At 31.8% G+C, this 23,258-nt stretch overlaps 1 protein-coding gene across 1 annotated transcript in view; it reads left to right on the top strand.

Moving 5' to 3' along the window:
- Positions 1-23,258, top strand: part of LOC129224991 (centromere protein F-like) — a 112,079-nt gene that overhangs the window by 66,460 nt on the left and 22,361 nt on the right. The window contains exons 27-31 of the mRNA XM_054859538.1: positions 2,303-2,500; positions 4,362-4,508; positions 5,269-5,415; positions 9,180-9,323; positions 12,102-12,159. Coding sequence (XP_054715513.1) covers positions 2,303-2,500; positions 4,362-4,508; positions 5,269-5,415; positions 9,180-9,323; positions 12,102-12,159 — 694 coding nt within the window. The remainder of the gene's footprint in view (positions 1-2,302; positions 2,501-4,361; positions 4,509-5,268; positions 5,416-9,179; positions 9,324-12,101; positions 12,160-23,258) is intronic.

Here is a 23,258-nt window from a genome sequence, read left to right as displayed (position 1 = left end):
GATGATGCTATAGGATATTGAAACTTAAATAGAATGTTTTCCACAACATCAGTTTTCAACACTTAAGCAAAAGAATTAATGACATTCAATTTTAAAAATTTAAATTTTTCAAATCAAGCCAATTGAAATGAAGAAAAAATTGCAATATTGCCTGAATTTGAGAATGTGATAGAAACTCACTGTTTGCTCTTTTTGGATGAATGAATATATTTTTCTTATCTAGGTATTAGTTTGTGTAATGCATAACTGCAATAATTTGTAATTCTTTAACATGGATCATGTAGAATGAGATAATTTATACTATATAATTAGTGCTAATTAATCTTTTTTTTTTTTAGTTTTTAAACTTTCACAAGTAATGGTAGTTATAGGTGGGTTTGTAGATGTGCAAATTTGGATGAGCCTTTTATTCTTCCATTCAAATTCATAGATTAAGATTTTTTTTTTTTTTTTTTTTGAGACTTATTATGCATTTTTTCAGCTGGTGTAATTTGAAGCAATGTGTATGTGCACTAGGGTTATGACATAAAATGTTATTTAGCCTGCAGCAGAAATCAATGAGCTTTTTAACACATAATCAAAAAATAACCTAGCTCAGTTCGAAAAAAATTTCCACACCCATAGCATTGTAAATTTTTGAACTTGATTACTTTCAAGTCAACTTTAGACAACTTTCAGCAGTCAAAATATAGATAGATGGTTGAGTTAAACTTCAGATTTGAATATTTATGTTTTGCCTTTCTGGTGCAATTCTACCATTAATTTCACCCTCATACGACAAAAATATTTGTTCCTATAATGTATCAACAACAAAAGTCAAGAGCAGCTCATAACTATAGAGCAATTTGATTTCAAAATTTTATCCAGAAAAACCAGGCTCCTCTCATGTATTTAAATGAAGGAACACAGTATTTACAATAATACCGTCCATTTAGGAATGAAGAAGTACCAAATGAGATCATGTATAGCAAACGGGTTCTTTACTGAGGATATATGATGCAACTCATATGCTTGCAACATGCGATGTTTCCAAGATTGAAAAAAAAAATTTTAATAAGAAAAGTTTTTTGGACACGAGGCTTATAGCAATGAGACTGATACATGTGTTTTGCATCAAAAAATAAGTGAAAAATGGGGAGGGGGGCCAGAAAAAGAAGATCGTTTTTGATGATTTTTGAACTATATTAGGGAGGAATACTCCCATCAGTCTACCATTTACCTACAAATGTTCATGCTTTTGAACTTTTCACTTCTCTAGCCCTTCAGAAGAATGTTAAGGGTTAATATGATGCTTCTTTCCCCTCCATTTAAAAATGCTTATGGAACTGAAAAATTGAAAAAAAAAAGGGGCGCTGTCTCTAAAGAGGTGCGTGGGGGGGGGGGGTTCATATTTTGGATTCAAGAGGTCCTTTTGCATAAAAATCTGCAAAAATGGTATCAGAAGCATTTTGGAAGGTTTTTTTTTTTTTCTTTTTTTGCCATGCAGTGCTATTTTAAGTTTTGTTAGCTTACATTAATTATTTGGTGGACTACATTTTCAAAAATTGTTGGGGTGGGGAATCAATGTTACTCTAGACTGTCAAACGCTCATAATCCTCTTTTGTTACTGGAACAAGAACAAGTTTTTATGTGTGGAAAATGAATCAGCTTCTTTAAAAGAGCACTCAGGAAGTCACAAACTCAAATTGAAGAAAATAATACTATATTCAAGAAAATAAAAGGCGACTGAAGCATATGAGAAAGATTTGAAAGTGGAACTTCATTTTAACTGGTATAGATGTTTGCATTTCTACTCAAATCTCTGCTATAACCCAAATTCATAGGTAGATTATTATTGGAATTGTGTGGTACAAGATCCAGGGACTATAAAAATCGTGTGTAAATGGCAAAAAGATTAAAATAAGATTCTAATAAGATAAAAATTGTTCTTCCTTAAAAATATTTTCTATATTAATGCGTAATACTTTCTACAAACAGTAAAAATCTGCACAGTACAGTAAAAATGTTTTGTATTTATGCGTAACAGAACTTAACATCAATAAAGAACAATTGTATGTATTACAAAGAAAGCACAAAAAAAAAATAAATAAATAAATAAATGAAAAGATGAGCAAATAAATAAAACTAAAACAAATGAGTAGGTGTATATGCATTGCTACTTTTTTTTTAACAAAAGCATCATAAAAGACGTTTGACTTTGGAAAGTATTGGCTCCTAAATAATTGAAACAAGCATGAAAATATCAATCAAATTTTTGCTTGACAATACTATAAAGCAAAATTAAGTTCATTTTCTGTTTTAGGCAAAGCTAAAAGATCAAGAGTGCTCAATCTGCAGCCTTGAGCAGAACTTAAATGATATGGTCCTGAAAGAGGCCTCACATTCGAGTGAACTGGAAAAGATGGAGAGAGAGAAGAAGGTCTTGGAAGAGAAATTAGGGGAAGAAAAGGAGTACAACCAATCTTTACAACAACAGCTGAAGAATTTAGAGACACTGAAGGTAAGTATTGTGATAATTTTCTTCTTATATCAGGGTTCGTACTTCCTTAAAAAACCCTTAAGTAACCCTTAATTTCATCAAGCAAAATTAAGGTCCCTAAAAAACCCTTAAAAAGTCCTTAATTTTCTGAAAATTTCCTTAATATTTTAACCACTGTATCAAGTTTGGTCCCCTTTTTCTTATTTTTTTCGTTTTTACCCCTTCAATTCTTTATAATCCGCGATATGTGCCGAAAACGTATGTTTTGGAGACATGCCGACCACGTTAAACACGTGCTTCGCCGAAAATTGCTTGCCTTGTTTGAGATTGCAATCTTTTTGCATCCTGCAAATATTTCAATCTTTTTAAATGTTGGAAGGTTTTTTTACAATATGCTACTTTATATCTGTTTATTTTTTTCATTATTTCAATAATATTTTTATTTCTTAAATTTATTTTAGAAAAAATGCAAAAGACTATCGAAAAAATATGGTCCAACTCCCAGTCTCTGATTGTATTTAAACTTGTCATGGTTACTATTTTTATGTATTTGAAAAAGCTTTCAATATATTTATGGTGAATCTCTAAAGGTTTTGGTTAGGCTTTACAGCCTGTAAAATTTTTTGGAATTTAAAGATTAAATAAAGCAACTTCAGTTTTTTTTTTTTTTTAAATCGTGAAATAATATGAAGTTTTTTAAACCAAACTATGAGTTCCATTGCAAGGAAAAAGGATAATCAATTATATATATATATATATATATATATATATATATTTATTTTCAAATGTTTTTTTGTAAAAGAAATGTTAAACCCCCTCTCCCAATATATATATATATATATATATATATATATATATATATATATATATATATATATATATATATATATATATATATATATATATATATATATATAAAATATTTATATTATTGAGTGATACAGCCAAGATTGAACTCTGGCTCCATCAACCGCTTTATTCAAGGACTCAGGAGTTAGAAATTGCTTTCTCTCTTTCAAAATTTAAATTTATATAGAAATAAACAAACTTGCGAGAAATAGTATGATATAGCAAATTTGTTCGAAATAGGATTTTAGTAACAATAACAGATCAAAAGCAATAATAACAAAACACTAGTTTAAATATCTTGAAGAAAAAAGATTTTAGTTATTTTCCTTCAATTTGCCTCTCATTCTAATCATGTATGCCAAATGATAATGCTTTAATATGCAACTAATTTTCTACAGCTATCCCCATTTTCCTAATCTTTTTTTATGACTGAAATTTGAGAATTAAATGTTATTTTTTAAGAACAATATGTGCTATCTATTATATTAATTACTACCCAATCATTTCAAGCCTAATTAATAAGGAAAAACTTTCGTATTATGTTTGAAACTGGTTAATTCGCCATTTTTTGTTGAATTTTGGAATGTCATGGACTCAAAGGGCACTCATGATCTCATCTCATTTCTGCTTGATTTTAAGAACTCTTTTTTTCTTGGGGGGGGGGGGGGTTCTCCATTTTCCTCTTGGATCACTATGATGTGAAATTTTAAAATTTTATTCACCGATAATGGGACATCCCAGTTGATTGGGCCTCTCCCTGCTTTTTGGAAACTGATGCACTTGTGCATGTGTATATATATATAATATGTGTATCATATACTTTGCCCCCCCCCCCCCCCGGAAAACTTTAAAATGGTATACGCAAAGCTATCTAGTTATTTTCCCGATAAGTCCTTTTTTTTGAGAGAGAGTCCTTAAAAAGTCCTTAATTTTTACTTTTAAAAATGAGTATGAACCCTGTTATATATTTTTCTCCCTAGGTGGCGATTGCTACCCAATCTTTGGAAAACTAAAGTTTGCCTTTTTATTTCAGAGCCAAGTTTTAGCCCAAAAGCAAACTATTTCTACCTATGAAAATGAAAAAGCGACTTTAGAAGAAGCACTCAGCAAGTCACAAGCTCAAATTGAAGAAAATGTAATTATAATAAAGAAAATAGAAGCTGACTGCGAAGCCTTTGAGGTAAGGTTTGAAAGTGGTTCGTCATTTTCACTGGCAGAGATGTTCACATTGAATATAGATACATGCAGAGCCCTGATAAATTGTTTGCATCGCAGATGTGTTTCCAGTGGATGTGTGCATTGCCTGATAACCATTAATGTTCACTCTTTGCCTGTAATTTGATTTAAATTTCTGTTATTGATTGAATATGCTACAATAGAAAAACCCTAAGTGATTAAAAGTTTATTGATTTATAGGTTTATATTGACCATAACTTAACACTAAAATGGGGAGAGCAATCGGATTTGTCTGATTGCATCATCGGCTATGTATAGAGATCATTCGTTTCATGTGATCAAGTTTTAAAAATAAAGTTTGTTGGCTATGACATATTTTAATCTCAAAGTTTGAAATCCCCCCCCCCCCCAATATTACCTAAAAGTGTTTACTGCTTTTCAAATTTGCACATTCAAATTATAAATAAATGTTCGTTAAACCAACATTCCCCCCCCCCCCCCCCCCATATGTATAATTTTAAATTTTTCCTCCAGGAACTGAGTGATTCTAACAAGGCCTCGTTTTAGGCTTCCTGTCAAATGAAGTTCCTTTTAATTGTTGCATCTCTACACCTTTAACATTTTGTTTCAAGTTCTGCTGCTTCTGACTACTTGGGGTCGGGCCTGTGTCCCCATTGGATGATTTTTCTATGTGCTTATATTTCAACTAGGCTTCTATTATCTCTTGCAGGCTTCACTAAATTTACTTTCTGTTTCTTTGTTAGGTGCAAATTGAGATGCTGCAAGAAACTATTTCGAATGTGGAATCTGAAAAGGCATTTCTGCAGGAAGAATTGGCAAATGCAAAATGTGAGATGCAAGAGATTGGAGCTTGGATTAGTAATACGACAACTACTGCTGAGGCATGTGAAGTAAGATCATGATGAAAATCTGATAATCATTTTAGTTTCCCAGCCATCATTCAGAGACAGTCTTGTCTTTTATGTTCCTGCGGCTTCATTTACGGTTTGCTTACAATTTTGTTAAATATGCTTTAAAAGAATTTTGCGTTTGAGCAATGGCAAATTCAGTTGCTTGAGAGCCCGTCAAATGCATTTTAAAGGCCCCTTTATATCAGAACTGTAAAACATTAATTGTGAGCTTTTGTATCCCCTTTGAGGACCTGTGATCATGGGAACCTCTTGCAGATAATGACATGATAAACCCGCCACTGTATTTGAGAAGGTGAAATTATTATGCAGATAATATTTTGTGTAGATCATGGGCGCTCATATATATGATTTTAGATGGGGACTAAGAAAGTTTCCATGTTTCAAGTCTTAATTTAAAGATAAAAACTGACTTTTTCCTGTTTACGAAGTAAAGAAAGTATTTTACCTGTATTGGTGAAGATTTTTCAGTTTCAGAATTTAGACAAACTTAACCATTGTGAGGGGATTTTTCTTTGCCTTTTTCTTTAGAAGATAGGTGGAAATCTGTTGCCTTAAATACATTGTTATAATTATGAAAGTAAATTCAATGCAGATTAAAGTTATTAAAATTTTTAAAGTTAAGAAATTTGTAATAAATTATTCATTACTGACTTATGTTGAAAGTTTCAGTTTTTTTGGGCTCAAAATGTGTTTAAAATTATGCTGGTATTTACTACTATGACTGATTTTGATTTTATTTGAAAAATCAGCTAATACCATCCTAGGTGAATCCAGTTCCTGTTGCTGGTTTTCACTTTTGAATTTATTACTAACATTAAAAAACTTTTTACATTAAACTGTTTTTGTAATTCTAGGCAACGGCTTGTTTAGATGAAAAAAAAATTCTTAATATTTGTCTTAAGTTGTGAAGTATAGGATTATTTCATCAGTTATTTTACGGTTCTCTCGAGCAATTTTTATGGGTGTAATATAGTAGACAGTTGTGCGTTAACCGTTTAGTAAATGCTGCCTGTTTCCTGTAAAACCAGGGTTGAAAGTTTCCAGTCTCTTGATAAATTTCTGTCATTTTCAAAAATTTTTGAACTAGAGTAAGACAAAACAAGAAGAAATTTAAAGAGTTAGAACTTATCTAATTTAGTTATGTGAGAATTCAGGGAATGTTTTAAGTAAATTAGCTTTTTTATTTAATTTGTTATCGTCTGATCATATCAAAGAGAAAATTGTTCCTCATAACCTAATGATGAAAAATAAATACTTAAATGAAATGATAATTTGTTAAAATTTATTTTTCAAGCAATTATAATAATTTAAACATCAAGTTCTATTTTATTTACTTAAAAACTATTTTTTGGATACATTCCTTTTTTGATTAAAACATCTTCAGAATTTTTACAACTTTCACCCCTGTATAAAACCTAAATTTCAACCTTTTCAATGTTTTTTTTTCTTTTCCAAAATTAAAAAAAATGGCAAGTTAAAATCATTAGCAAGTAACCAGTTTTGTTCGTATAATTCATTTTTAAATTATTCATTTTTAATTACTGGGTGTGTAAGCTACTGTTCTGCTTTGCTTAGCACAAAAGTCATATCTACACTTTTTATCAAAATTGAGTTATTGTCATAAGGTGGTTCTTTACTACATATTTTACCTATATAGGGTTGGTTGTGGTAAGTGGGTCACCCCCCTAGAACTGAAATATGGATAAAGTTTTCAAACTTTTTTGGACTGATTATGTTAAATTTCATCACAGTGATTACTGAGGACGAAACTATAATGGTTCTTCCTTAGCCAACTTTACATGGACACACTCATTTAGTGTTTCCAATATCTTTTTCAACTTAGTTTTGGCTAATTCACCAAAAATGATCTTAATCAACTGTATCACGTTCATTAAAAACATCTTTATATGTAAAAGCAAAATGTATACAGTAGACCCTCGTTTTATGCGGGGGTTACGTTTCACAGAAGTGCCGCGTAAATCGAAACTGCGTAAATTGAGACCTAATAGTCGTGTTAAAATAGGGGCTAGGTTCCGTTGATAAAAAAAAATAATTCAGTCTAGTGATGACTAACTACATAATAAGTTTAATGTGTACTTATATCGATTTTTATGCACAACATGCATAAAGGAAACGTAAACTAATTTTGTGTTCTGTTTAAGAAGAGCTGGCTACAATAGTCTTTTGGCAGTCTTTAAAAATTTTTCTCTGTAATTCTTTGCAGAGCATTAACGCATCCATGATCACTTGCGTCATTTTCATGATAGAATCTTCTTTCACTAACAAATCAGAATGATTATTTCTATTGTCTAGGAATGGCTCAAAATTTTCAGTGTGAATGTATTTGGTTGTGTATCACTGAAGTCGGTATCCTCGTTGGTTTTAGCCTCCATAGTCACTCCTAAAAGCTCTTCTTCCAGTGAGTTCTGAACTGTGTGAGTTTAATAACTTTACTCCTGGAAAGAGCTCTGCAAGCAATCGCATTAAATGTCTCCAGTGGCCCAAGTTCGGTTATTAGCATGCCAAAATGCAGTTTATTACGTGTAATCTACTATCTTTAGGAGTTTGCATTTTGAAAGAGAGGAAAATGTTATCTGTTTGCATCGCCACATCCACATAAAACCGAAACTCATCCGCGTAAATTAAAATAATGGTGTCAAATTTTAAACCGCATAAAACGAGGGTCTACTGTACCTATAGGCTTTTAATAAATTTCACAAATAAAATTGTTTTGTTTTTCGTTTTAAAATTTTTCGTTATACAGATTTAAAAGACAGTAAATATCTCACAAATGGATGCATTTACAAAAAAAAAGGAACACACTAAAAATTTACATATGTCATCCCCTTTTTTAGATATGCTTCATTTAAATTTAAAAAAAATGGAGCTGACCCACTTACCCCTCACTATAGGGTAAGTGGGACATCAATCCGATTTTTTACAAAATATAATCGTAAGAAAAGTTAAAGTTTTTTTTGTTTTTTTTTTCCGAAAATAATGATGAACTTATGTTATTTAATGATGAACTTATATTATCCCAAAATAAAATAAGACAATAATTTTCAATTTTTTTGTTTCAAAACTTTTAAATGGTTTCAAAAACATACCATTCTTAAAAGGGATCCCACTTACCCTAACCAACCCTACAATGTTTTATAGTAATTTGTGAATGGGAAACATTTAAAAAAAAATTCTGAAAGAAGTGGAATCTGAATCAAACATATGGAGCACAGCTGCAGATACTACTTTTGTGCTTTTCATGGCACTATTGTTGGGGAAAGGGAATTAAATTACTAATGGCAACTTGTTAGAAAGCTTTTTGTATAGTAGGTCCTGTTTCTTTTGTATGTATCCTTTTCCTATAAATTTGTTGTTTATATCGTTTACACACACTCCAAGGTCCCCACTCCTACCAAAGCTGTGCTTTCCTGGTTGAAGGGGGTTATGCCTTTTACAGAACTTGACAAATACTGGACACCAGGTTGCTAAGATTTTCGCACTAGTAGTATAATATTCTGCAGTTCTATAGTATGAGCTAGTACCTAACTTTTTGCCTAGTTAACTAATTTTTTTAAGTATTTTTCAACACCTGGTATTCACTGTAAACATTTTTCTTGTTTTCTATTTATTTGTATTTCTAAACATTTGAAACCTTTAGTCTTTGAAGATTATTTTCTGTTTCAAGCTCTCTTTTCTTGTGATAATTACATGTATATCATTATTTCATATTTGATTTATTTCAGAATAGAATAAAAGAACTGGAAAATATATTCAGTAAGATACAACAATCTCAGGACTCGCCCAAAAAATGCGGCAATGAACAAGAGGAGTTGTCTTCAATTGAAAAAGGTGGATTGTTATTGGGATCCATAGCTACTATGCGAAATGTAAGTCTAATCACTTGTACCAGAGGCGTAGCTAGACCCGACTTTCGGGGGGGGGGTTACTTCTTTATATATATATATATATATATATATACATTTTTTTAGTATTAAAAAAAATAAGAGGGAGGTGAATCTTACATACTTTGGAATGGGATGCCCCAATTCTGATGCTTGTGTCAAACAAAACAAAAGCAAAGATTTCTTTTTTTTTTCTTTTTTTTTAATGTTCTGGAAAATTCAACTTTTTTTTCTTTTCCCTCCATTTAATTTAAAGTGAAATTTTCTAGCAGCGTCTTGTCAAAACTAGTCTATCCAAATCAAGGTTAAATCACATATCTGATGAGCGTGTGCCGTTCATTTCAGTATGACTGCTTAAGTTAGAGGCTAACACACATCTACAAAAGCTGGCATCCCTGAAAGCTAATAGATACTTTCATTTCCGCCTGTAAACTGGATGTTTGACTTTCAATATCATTGGTGATTAGACTATAAAGACTATTTTTACCCAACTTGGTTTGCACTAAAAGTATGAAATAAAATAAAAAAGAAAGACTTCTTGAATTATAACCAGCAAAAAATGAAATTGCTTTTCATATCGTTATATTTATATGTTGATTTTTATGTATTTACATTTATGCTAATTCTAAAGCAGTTAATAAAATTTGAATAAAAAAAGTTAGGGAAGAAATATAGGCGGTAGAAAGTTATTCGCACAAATGCATACCATCTGTTCTCCATTCAAGTCTTTATTTTTAATTTTATTAGCTGCTTTAGAATTTATATAAATATCTATTTAAGAGAGCAACAGCAATTTTCGAGTATTATAAACAAAAGTCTTTTTTATTTTCTACTTTTCAATGCGAACCAAGCTAACAGAAATAATCTCTGTTACTTATAAATAATCTCTATTATTTCTGTTACTGAGCTCCTCTAGTAGCCTAAGCAGGGATAGTACAATAGACCTGTGGTTCAGACGACGTTAACTTTCTTTTTAGAGTAATCCTTTTCGTCATTTTAATTTTTTTTTTTTTTTTTGGTTTAAAAAAGCTTGTTATCGGTTTTGCTCGCTTCATTATGCAACAACTTTCACTTAGAATGTACTATTTTAAACAGACTGTACGTTTCCAAAAGAATAGGTAGTAAATACTGGCTGAAAAATCAATGTGATTGCAATGGATACTCTGGTTAGCAAAGGTCGTTTTGACTATGATCTATGACACACATGAGACCAGACCAACAAAAACCTCTATCGTCTCGAATTCTGGTTATGCTATCACTTTCGGTTTCAAAGCCCAATGATCTTTAAAGAAGCAAACAAAAACATTTTCTTCAACTCAGAAACAGAGGAATTGTCTTCAAGAGCTGAGGAGGCAGTGGAAAAAAGGGAGAAATGCGTTCCACGAATAAGCTTTCCAGGAAGATTAACCAAAGGACAGTCGTTTCGCGCACTTTCTTGGAAGAAGAGTAAATGGGTGATATTCACAGGTTTGACATGTAAGATGAACATTTCAAGTTCATGGTTAAAGGTCATTCAAATTAAAAGCCATTTCGCTCTGTTATCTGGATTAGTACTGTTCTTTGGTTGCTGCTCTCTTTCTTAAAATTGTGATTGATTTCTTAGAAAACTGAAACGATAGGAGTGAAAAGAAAGTATAAGTTTTTTTCAAGTGATGAAAAAAGGAAAACTGTAGAATACTGACCAAGTTAGATTTGCAACAATTGCTAACCTCAAGAGGATAAATAATGAATCAAAAAAAAAAAAAAAATCAGGGACCAAAAAGCAATAAAAGACTTTCTTGAAAAAGATATGCTTAAAGTTTCTTTTACTGTCAAAATGATTCCTTAAACTCGCAATAAAGCACTTAATAATGTAATAATAGAATAAATACCTAACAAAACTAATAAAGAGGAATTTTAATCAAGAGCCCATATTGTCTTTAGTATCGATTTCAAATTTTCACCATCATGTTTCAAACTTCTATAAAAAGTTTCTTAAAGCCCCCGTATCCAAAATCTCTTTATCTCAATTTTTTTTCTTTAATGTGAAATTCGATATATATAGATTCGACTGTATGCAATATTCCCACTGCGCGGCCCATAAAATTAAACATATTTAACAATTTGCAGAATGTATGACAAAGAAAGGCTGCATATACGTGGATTTAATAAATCAATCTCATTTCTAAAGCGAAGTGTCAAATTTCACTCAATTATAAAAAAATTCTCGCAGCAGAGGGAGGCGTCTTTATGCTTGAGGGTCACACACGGAGCAGATTTTCAATGGCATTGGGGGGGGGGGGAGCAAAGTGAATTTTTGACCTTTGTTACTCAGAAAAAAGTCGTTTTGATTTTTTTCTTTTTTTTTCTTTCTTTTCTCTCTTCTTTTTCCCTTTTTTTTGAGACTAACATTTCGGGGGGGGGGGGTGTCCCCAAAACCCCCCTTAGCTATGCCCCTGACTTGTACCCTGATGTTTATTTAAGTTATCTTTCTCTCATTATCGGAAAACAAGCAATTTTCTAACATAATTCAGATAATGTGTTTCATATTTTGACGATAGTTAATGGTATTTTTTCCCTTACTTCAAAGAGATGTTTTTGTTTGAAATAATTTGGAGCAGCCATCTTGTGATAGCTTTATGTTGCAAAATCATTACTGGCATAGAGGAAATTAGGCTTGTTTAGTTATAATCGAACCTTATGTTGTTGAATGTTAATTACAATGGATTTTGTCAGACTATATTTGACAAACATGTTTTGTATCTGCAATATACTGACAGCTAGGTTCTCACATTCAGAGACTGCAGCTTCGTCCTGGTTATGAACTCATCGGTTGGGAATAGTGAGAAACCGAACTGGAGGTAGATGTCATCTCATTGAAGCCAAGAGTGACAAAAAATTAGTAGCAAAAACTCGAATTAAGGGCAGTAATTTGCTGCTTAATTCCCAAACTTTGCCTTCAATTTACAAGTTGAACCGCACCATGGCTGCAAACTCTCGCTGGTGAGCTCAATTTACTTTTGCTTCCAATGTTGACGCTCTCAACTTCAATGAGATTACATGTCCCTTCAGCCGGTTATTCGCTATTCCAGATAAGTCCATATCCAGGGTGAAACTGCAATCTCTGTATATGTTGACTAGGCTGTCAATATATTGCAAGAAGTTCTGCCTTAGCCCTGACTTAAGGGCAGTAACTTACTGCTTAATGTTTTGTATATATTTTATCGGTAAAAAATACCATGTATACCATATTGATATAGTAAATCAATAGCTCTTTCATTCTTGCTGTATATTAATATTAAAAATTTAGAAGAAATAAAATTAATCATTCCAATGTCAAGGCTGCCAAATGCTACATATTTGCCATTTAAACTATGCATTTATCTAGCGTACTATGCATCTCAAAACAAAAACTGCTTTCATACGTTGTGAGTAATTACTTTCCATGTTTAAGATTTCAATCATTTTGCACCTTATATTTTGATATTTTGGACAGTTGGAAGTTAATTTAATCCTTGTATATGGAAGATAAGCTAATCTTTATATATATATATATATATATATTTTTTTTGTAATAATTATGAAATAAATTTATTCTTTTTGTGAAGATGGCAGTATTGAACACATATGTCACGGGACATTGTTTCCCGTGTTTGAGGTTTCAATCCTTTTGCATCTTGTAAATGTTTTAATACTTTGAACGTATACAGTTGAACTCTCTTATAACAGTTGTAAAGGTTCTGTGATATTTGCTTGTAAAAAAAAAAAAGTTTGGAAAAATCATAAATTCATTCATATCTGCCGTCTGCTTTTATTTCTGTACAGTACCAAAGAAGTTAGTTCAAAATGCTTTTAACTGTGCTATTGTCTCTTCCTTTTGTTTTTTATTGTTTTTGAGGAAAAATCATGTTCCGAAAAATATCACTATTTGCTCATCTGGCTTCGAAACTAGTTAGAAGTTTTTCTGCTCATCAAAAGCTAATTGAGTATGTTGCAAGCATTGCTTTTGGTTATTTTTAAAAACCTGTATTAGTTTGAGCTACAATATTCTTGAAAGTAATAACATAAGTGTCAATACATGTTTTATTGTTAAATGCTACTCTACTGCACAAATTCATAAAAAAGAGCCATCATCACTTACATTCAGAATTTATAAGCCATCACTAACTTTCAATTGACTTTGGAATGTCAAAGGACTTTTCCAAGAAAAGGTAAGGTAAGCTGGAAGTCAATAGAAATTTAATGAACCATAAAAATATTAAAGTCAGACCAAACAACGTAAGGACAACGTATGGATGAAAAGACATCCGACAAATCGGATGTCTTTTCATCCATAAGCTCATTATTTTTTGCATTGAAAAAGGCGTTCCCTGCAACGCCGAAACACGTGTCTGCTGTAATTTACAAATTTGTGCTTCTACTTACGTTGTTTGGTCTGACTTTACTATTCAGCACAAAGGTATTTATTTATCATAAAAATATTGTTCGCTCTTGTTAAAAGCGAGTTATGCTCTCATAGACTTAGCATTGTACCAACCAAATTTTTCTAATTTCCTTGTTAAAAATTTGTTAAATGTGGGCTTGTTATACTGCTGTGATAAAAACAAAAGTCGTATCTGCACTTTTTATCAAAATTGGGTTACGGTCACCAAGTGATTCTTTGGCAGTCCTGCAATGTTTGACACTCTTTTCTGAAATGTCATAAGGAGATCAGTTAGATCACTAGATGACTAAACTCAGAGCCATAACCAGACTTTTGTTTTGGAGAGAGTTTTACCAAACACTTGAAATATATTTGATCAATTAAAATTGATTTAATTTGTATGTTCTATTGGTTTTTGTTACAATAGATTAGTAAATGAAGCCTTGCTGCTTTAAGGGCATTAATATAAGCTCTAATGTAAAAGATGACGTATTTATTAAATGAAGAAAAAATAATTTGATGTGCACACTACATGATTTCACCCCTGTTTACTATTTAATGTCATTTTAATAATTTAAAATAATAGACGCATGCACTCACATAAACACGCCTTCAAAGTAATACTTCTTAAATTCATATTTTTTGACATTTTTAAGTGTTAAATAAAGTGTTTGGTGCTTTCAAAATTAAAGAATTTTATATTTATTTTTATTTATTTATTTTTTGTCAAATATTCAAAATCTGAAGGGAACACTATTGTTTTGTAAGAAGTGATGTTTGCAATAACAGCAAGAAAAATAAATTCCACAGATAAAGCATTGAGTTTGTACAATTCTTCAATAATAATTTCATTTCTGAAACGAAAATTTAAATAAATAGTAAATAAAATAGTAATAATGATTTTTTTCAGCAGAAAATAAACTAAAAAGTATTTTTCGTAAAAATTGAAAAATTTTGGTGGTGGTTTGAACTCTAAAAACCCACCCTTTTTCTACTGCCCTGGCTAAACTACAGCAGCTTGTGGTCAAACAATTACCAAATTTGAACATTAATGTAAAGGAACTGCGAAACTGAAATTAGCCTATGGTGACTTTAAACGCATGCAGACCCTCATCATACAAAAGCCACAAGAAGCAGGTATCTCAGAAGCTCACAAATAATAATGTAAATATAATTTACTTTGACAAAAGTAAAATTAGTTCCATTTAGCTATTCTGATAAGTAAATCAGATACAACTTCAATATATTTTTAGCTATGACTTGATTTATACATTTTTAAGTTAGTTTTACTCGAATTTTTGTTGATTTTCTTTATAAAAATTTGCTGAAAAATTACAATGCTCTGATGTTGAGGTTTAATCTGACTTAAGTTGGATCAAGCATTGTCAAACTTGTTGACCATGGTGCAGAGACTATAGAATTAAAGACAATACAACAAAGCTCTTAGGTCTCTTATTTTGATAAAATCATGATATCACTGTTTTTCATCTCCACCCCCTCCCCCTCCTTTCTTTTCTACTAAGATTCTGAGTTGTGCTTTTAAGCCTGTAGAGAATAACCTCCAAAAACAAATACGCTTCCCTGTGTGCTCCTCCCCCTTTTTCCTATGCTGCTTAAATGGCCTCATGTGCTACACATGGGCTCATTTCAGGAGAAACGTGAAAAATATATGACAAACTGTGATTTTATGACTTCGGTTTTTCATGTTGTAAGGTTGGTGTTCTCTCAAACCAACCAGAGATGCAACTACTGCAATGGACTTGAGCCATGGGGGGGCAGAGGGGGGCAATGCCCCCCCAGTTTTGGGAGGACTTTATGTAGTAACAACACATCTTCCAAAAATTTTAAAAAAAATTATTATTTTTTCTTTTTTGAGTAGTTCTGAAGGGCATGGGTGGATTTATGAGTGGGGGAGGCATAGGGGGCAATGTCCCCCAGTTTTGGGAGGACTTTATATAGTAACACCACATCTTCCAAAATCTTAAAACAAAAAAATCATGACTTTTTCTTTTTTGAATAGTTTAATGAAAATGAAGAGAAAAGCGAATGTCCTTTTCTGATGGGAGAAAAGAAAAGGAAAAAAAAAAAACGAACATTAAATACAAATAGTACAGCTGTCACTGGGGTGCTGAAAATGTGTCTAAATTCACTATTTTGGACTGAAAATCATTTGGGCAAGTATATGAATGAAAATATAGGCTAAACGAGCTATACATTAAGCTGCAACACTTATAATAACTGACGATTATTTTAACAAATTAGAACCTACAGTAAAGGGGGGAAAACTCCCGCCCCCCATTTGCGCTAACAGAACGATCCACTCGTTATGATTTGTGTCCACATTTAAAGTATATTTGTGCATAATATTTATGTTCTTAGTAGATTAATTGGCCTTTTGAGAAATTCTAAAAAACCTAGTTTTTTTCCCTTCTCTCTCTCTCTCTCTCTCTCTCTTTTAAAAAGAGAGAGAGAGAGAAAATAAATACCATCGCAAACTGAATAAATTTCAGTTATCTGAGTATTCTGAATAAATAAATCTTTTTACTTAGAGGGAGAGTACAATTTTACTTACTTTATAAATACTGTTTAAAAAGTAAGGTAGTCATAATCATCTAAGTCTGAGTCAGTCCTTGTCATTATTGAAATCTAAATAATTGAGTCATCAAAAGTTTTGGAAAAATTTACTGAAATTTTATAAAAGTCTATAAAAACCTAACAAAGATTGGTAAAATCGTAAAAATCCTTTAACCGTAAAAACTGACGAATTTTCATAAAAATTACAAAAAATCAAGCAAAAATCTGCAGGTAAGAGTGAATTACAAACAGGGCTGAATTTTCCTATAAGATAAAGAAGTTATTGCTTAGGACCCCTGCTTTGAAGTGGTTCCCTAACTCCCAAAAAAAATTTATGATTCGTTCCTTAAAAAATCGAAATTGCTTGAAAAACCTAATTTCATTTTTAAGTGCTTGAAAACCTTAAATATTTGGAAACGTGTAGCTACAAACCTTAAATTTTAAAATTTCTAACAAATGGTAGAGGGGGAGGAGTGCCAAAATGTGTCAAATTCAGCTCCTTGCCACATCCTGTATTAAAAATATAAAAATCATGTTTCTCACGTTTGTAACATATTATTTGAAATAAATTTTTGTGACTCACATGTTTCATATCTTGCTATTTATTCAATCCCGAATGCAGTACTTTGGAAATTCTTTTGTATTGGTTGCTTTTATCTTACTTCTTCTGCATATTGTTTATCTGTTTAGCACGGAAAAAATACACACTACTTCTATTTCTTTTCGTTCTCTGCCCCACTTGCAACTGAAGAAAAGTTATCATGAGAAATCTATGGTTTCTTTTTTCTTTTAAATTTAAAATAGCTATTTCTTACAAAGCTAGAACAGGACTGTAAAAATTTACAATCAAGTACTAAAATATCAGAAACTGGAAGGTACAAATGAAGTGCGTTAAATAATTTTATTTATTCTAGAGTCCTAGAAAATAATTAGATAAGTCTTTGAAAATCCTAAGTAAAGTGGGTTCCAATTACTTCTACACCATATTGTTAATCTGATTAGCCAGGAAAAAAATTATACACTACCTCTATTCCTTTTGGTTTTCTGTACTTCTTATAAATGAAAAAAGGTTGTTGTAATGAGAAATCTATTGTTTATTTTTTCTTTTAAACTTAAAATGGCTGTTTCTTACAAAGTTTGAACAATACTGTACAACTGTATCTTTGTCTATTCCAATTAACCAATTAACCTACCCAATAAGGGTTCAAAATGCAGAATTTTATATCCATTTTACAAAATTTCCTCCGGGGGAGAAACCCCCGGTCCCCTAAAATTTGTGATATTCTATTTCCCACTTAAAAGGGAGCCCTGCGTCATTCTCTTGATACCAGCTCCCTCTCTTAAGGTCAATTCAAAAAGGACAGCATGAAAACACACATTAATGAAAATGACACACAAAAAAGTAAAGCATGGACTTATGCATTACAGCAAACAGACAAAAACATGGGAGTGGGGGGCAATAAAAATGTTGCTCAAAAAAAAAAAAAAAAAAAAAAAAAATCCTGCCCCCCCCCCCCCCCCCCAGGAACTCAGTCCTAAATCCGCCTATGACTTGAGCAACTGTAGTTTTGGTTCCATCCATCAGGATCCAATCTAGCCAAAGTCATGCCTAGTTTTTGGTAAAATTTGGTGTTCCTCCTACAAAAAAATCCACACATTTTCAAAGTAGTAGTTTGCAAAAAGGGGAGAAAGAAGTTTATCCTATTTTGGTGCCCCTAAAATTGTGGCACCCAGGTATGGGGACCTGCAAAACCACACATTAATTAGACTCTGCCAAACACCGCATCACAACTTTCATAGTATTGCAATACAAGTGACCAACCATCTTATCTATTTAAGCCAGCCTGGCATGCATGAAACTTCTTACAGCCATTTGTTTAACTTACACTATTCTTGACTAAAAAAACTATTGCAGAAACAAAACTTTATAATGAAAAGGAAAGAAAAATTTGTAAAAAAAAAAAAAAAGAAGGGTGGGGGCGATTAAGACTATGTGGTTAAACGTAGAACTGCACTACAAACCAGTTAATTTGTTTTTATTATATTTCCTAATTTATACTTCAGTCTGCCTTATTTCCATTTGATTAAAATAAAAAAATTCTTTTTTTTTTTTTAGACAAATGCAATAAAGCAGCAAAATGCAAAAGAATTCTTATATTCTGATATGGAGGCAATCATATCCTGTGCAAGTCCTGACGTCACTTTGTCTCGGTCTGAAGTCCCAGAGGAAACGTTTGACCTCATCCAAGAGATTTCTAATCAACTGTCCTCCTTACGACTGGAGTTGATTTCAAAGATGAAATTTTACGAGGTGTGATTTTTTTCCTGTTCAGCTAACTTTATAAGTTATTACTTCTTGTGCAGCTATCTTTATAAGTTATTAGTTCTTCACGCTTTAGGAAACCTACTTTTTTTAAATTTGTATTTCAGTAGCTTTAATGAAGCTTATGTCTGCTTGTTGTAGAAAAATTAGCAGAAGTCTTTTCTTATTATTACTGGTATTATTATTACGTAAGTTTTATGCAAACCATATTTGTACCACTGCCAAGTCTGAATTGAATACAAAATGCTTGAGTAGTTCTTATAGAACCACCACAGCACATGTCAATGCTCACTTTGCCAGGGCATTGCAACTACAGTAAACCATTATTAATTTAATAACCTATTACATTATTATTAACCCACCATTAACATGCAGTTTAAGTTTTAATGTCCGTATTTTGCTTTTTGCACACAAGTTTTTATTTTAGGCTGATGAGGCATTGCAAACATATAAAGTTTTCCCCGTTTTCAAAATACAAACTCCTGAGATTGTAGACAACATGCAATGATTTGCCATTCGATTTGCTAAAAAGCAAGCTTGGGCTATTGTAGACATTTTTTTCTATTGGTTCCAGAGCTCTTTCCAGTGCTAAAGTTTTTTAACTCATACAACTCGGTGCTCAGTGGAGAAGAGTTTTAGAAGTGACAGAGGAGAACTAAGCCAACAAGAATACCAACATCAATGACACACAATCAAGAACCCTCATATTGAAAATTTTGAGCTATTCCTATCTGCGGAAGACAACACCTAATTAATTAGGTCTCAATTTATGCGGTTTTGATTTACGTGGCATTTTATGTGTAACCCTTTTGTAAAACAAGGGTCTACTGTATTGCAAATGGCTTGTATGCCACTATTGATCCTAACATTTCCGCCACCCTACCTTAACCACAACTCACACATCCCCCTCTCCAAACATGAGGGGTTGGTTCGCCCCACCATAGAATTAGTAACCTGCAATCAGTAGATACAGTAGAACCTCGATTAGCTGAGCTCTGATTATCTGAGGTTTCTGTTAACCGAGCCGATAATGAAGCCTACTTTTTGTAGATAAGTAAGCCCTGAGAAAGATAAGACGTTTCATTTCTCTGTTGTTCAGGTTTTTTATGCCTTTTTTTTTAAAAACAAGAATGTACATTTAATAAAATAATGAATTTTTAATTAGAAAATAAAAATATTTTTTGGAATTTTTTTTTCTGTATCAAACTTGATATTGTAAAAATATTTAATTGAATTTTTAAAACTAACTACAAGTTATTTCCACTTTTCTTTTTTTAACTGTAAAACATTTTTTATACGTTCATTTTCATCTTTTAAGAATATTCTATTGTGTTTTTATTGATACTTTTTGAAATTTGCTATCCTGACAAGTTTTTGTAAAGTTTCTATTAACCGAGATTTCCGACAACCGAGGCACTAGCGGTCCCAATTAGCTTGGATAATCGAGGTCCTACTGTACTTTTGAAAAAATATTTGTTGCCACTTAAGCCAATCCTTTTATTTTTTATTGAAATCACTAGCTGTGCAGGGTTGCCAACAGCTCCGCAAAAAAGAGCAAAACCCTGCAGCTTAGTTATCTTGCTTCATATTTCCCGACCGAGCGTTTTCAAGCATTAAATAGTGTTTAAAGCAGGGTTGGATTTTGAATGGTCTAAAAATGGTTAAAACTGTTTTAGGGCAGGACAGGTGTTTTTTACTATCCAAAATTGTCTAAAACTGTCCAAAAGTGTTTTAAACTGTCCAAAAGTATGCTAATGCTAAAGGGGTGTAATCTAATCAATTCCTCAATTCGTATTTACTATAATATTTGTAATGTATAAATATAGATATTAATGAGGATTGATTAATGAGTATTAAATAATAATTTTATCAAATGTTCATTTAAAACATATTTTACTTTAAAAAAAAAAAACAGCCAATAACTCGATTACATAAAAACTTCCTTATGTAGCAATTGGTAGAATCATGAAAGAAAATTCACAACACTACCAAAACAATTAATTTCAGTTCCATTTATAACTCAAAGAATAAATGTACAATATTTAGGTGCAAAAAAAAAAAAATTAATGAATTTTTCAAATAAGTTTTACATGATGTTTTAACGAAAATTATTTTTTAAATCATAGATTTAAGAACAATAAATTGCTGATTAAATATATGTGCTTATAACTTTTAAAACTTGTACTATTTCTTTTTTTTTTGGTTCATATTTCTAACATAATACATTTTGTAACTACAAAAATTGTAGTTTATTGCATTTTGGTCAGTTAGTGCACTATATTTTGAACACTTTCTTTTGCACACATGCATAAATGTTGAAAAATTTGGTTGCTTTTTTTTTGGGGGGGGGGGATTCATGCATACAAATTAAAATCTTTAATGAAGATTCAACTTTTACGTAGCTGGATTAAAATCATTGTAAAAATAAGTGACAAATATTTATGCTTGAATGTTCACATTGAATAAATATTTTTAGAAACATAACTTTAACATTTTCTTCTGCTTTGATATTTTTTCACAAAACATAGTTTTCAAAAAATAGTTTTGGACACTTACGGACAGTTTTGGACAAAAGGGTTTTGAACAGGAAGGTAAAACTCTGGCCAACCATGCTGTCATTTGCACACATGCATAAATGTAGGAAAATTTGTTTACAATTATTTTAAAAAAAAATTACAATTGTAAGTTTTAATCAAGAATTCAACTTATAATCAGCTGCATACATGAGCACCCATATGCAAAATTTTAAGGGGGGGGGGCTCAGATATTTTCTTTATGATTTAGCAGGATATTTACCCCATAGAAACCAATTTCAGTACAGATTAGAGTTATTAAAGTTTGACATTTTTTTCTAAATTACTCATTAATTGCTGGAAAAGAAATGTTTTTATATTTTCACAAAGAAAAAAGCACTGAAAGCAAGGAAGTTGCAAATTCTAGGGGGAAAGGGGCTTGAGCCCCCTCTCACCCTTGGCTGCGTAAATAAGTTGAGTGCACACATTGAAAAAATGTTCGATACAAAAAAAATTTTTGATACATTTTGTTCCGTTTTTTCGTCGTTTTTCACAAAAAAAACAAATTTTTCAAAAAAAGTTTTGGACACTTTTTGAAATTATTTTTTAATAGAAACTTTAGCAAAGAAACAATCTTTGCCATGCATGGAAGAGAACATATTTCTTCACTTTCCTCTACTGCCTTTCACTTTTGTTGCTTCCAGGAAGATTCAAAGTAGTGTACATCTTATCTGTTCCATTCAGAACCCGTACATACCAGCACTTGTTCCCAAGAGAAGTGAAAGAATTCATACCTATCCTCTCACCTCATTAACTTGAAGGGGGTGATTTGTTTAGTGACAATCTTAGAAGAGCCCTGGTGGGGACAAGTGCTTGCAAATGTCCTTTGAATATTTTTGAGCTTTCTTTTTTTGCGTTTTTGACAATTTAGTTGTCCAGTTAGCAAACTTTAAATTGTGTTTGTCTTTCAAAGTGAGTGTTGTAAAGAAATTTAATGAAACCCTTCACTGACTAAAAAGAGCTTCAACTGATCATTTTAAAATTCTGGAATGAACTTTGAAAGGAATTCTGAGAAGAAAGTTAACAACTCTCAAGTATCTCATGAACTCGTTTTAAATTTGATGATACAGATCAGAGGTTGCAAACGTTTTGGCCTGAGAGCCATTTTTGAAAATTTCTCAAGACTTGCGTTCCTGTATTTAGATAATACAGATAGCTTATCGTACAAAATGCATTTAAAACTCACAAGCATGTTGTTGTATTAGAACTTATTTACACATGTAATAATTATATTTTTATTTAAGATATTTTATCAATTCTTAAATAATTTTTGTTGGATTAATCAACACTGGAAGTTAAGTGATTTCCTCTCTTAGCATCAAAACTAACATTCACTATTAACTGTATTAAAGCATTTACTGATAAAAGTTACTTTAATATTGATTCCGAATTGCTTTATTTAAGTAGCTACAATCTCCATGATATTGAAATTTTCTTCATTAATCCTCTTATCTGTTGTTATTCTTCAGGAAATTCCTCTTTTTCTCAGGAATTTACCTCTTAGAAACGTTTTATCTAAACTAATTAAGTCCCTTAGTAACGTAGGATTGTTCTCCAATAATTTTTTTAGTTTGCCTATTAAGTTTTTTGATGGGGGGGGGGTCTTACCTTCCTTAATTTACCCATTTCTAATGAAACACAAGCACAAAAAATTACAATGAAATGTTTTAATGTGAGATTAAGTTGTATTACAGAAGCTAATATGATGCTATTACATATTTTAGCAATTGGTAATGAATTAATTTTACTTTGTGCAATTAGAAACTGACAAAATGTACACTCCTCAAAAGCAAAATCGCAGCACCAAGAAATGCAACATTCAAACAGCGTCCGCACATCATGTTCGCCACGTCAAGCGGACACACTCGCGTTTTCCGAACAGGGGGAAGCGTTCATACATTCGAACGCGCGTAAAGCACATGTCGATACTCTCACCCAATAGCGAGAAAGCTCTCATCTCGTGGAGACCAATGAAATGCGACTCCCAACTCTACCGACGTCAGAGCCATCAGATATCTGGTTTCTAGGCACGTTGACGGGTCCCGCAC

This window comes from Uloborus diversus, chromosome 6 (genome assembly GCF_026930045.1).
Source record: "Uloborus diversus isolate 005 chromosome 6, Udiv.v.3.1, whole genome shotgun sequence".
Lineage (NCBI taxonomy): Eukaryota > Metazoa > Arthropoda > Arachnida > Araneae > Uloboridae > Uloborus > Uloborus diversus.
The sequence above is the reverse complement of the archived record's forward strand: the minus strand, read 5'-3'. Positions and strand labels throughout refer to the sequence as shown.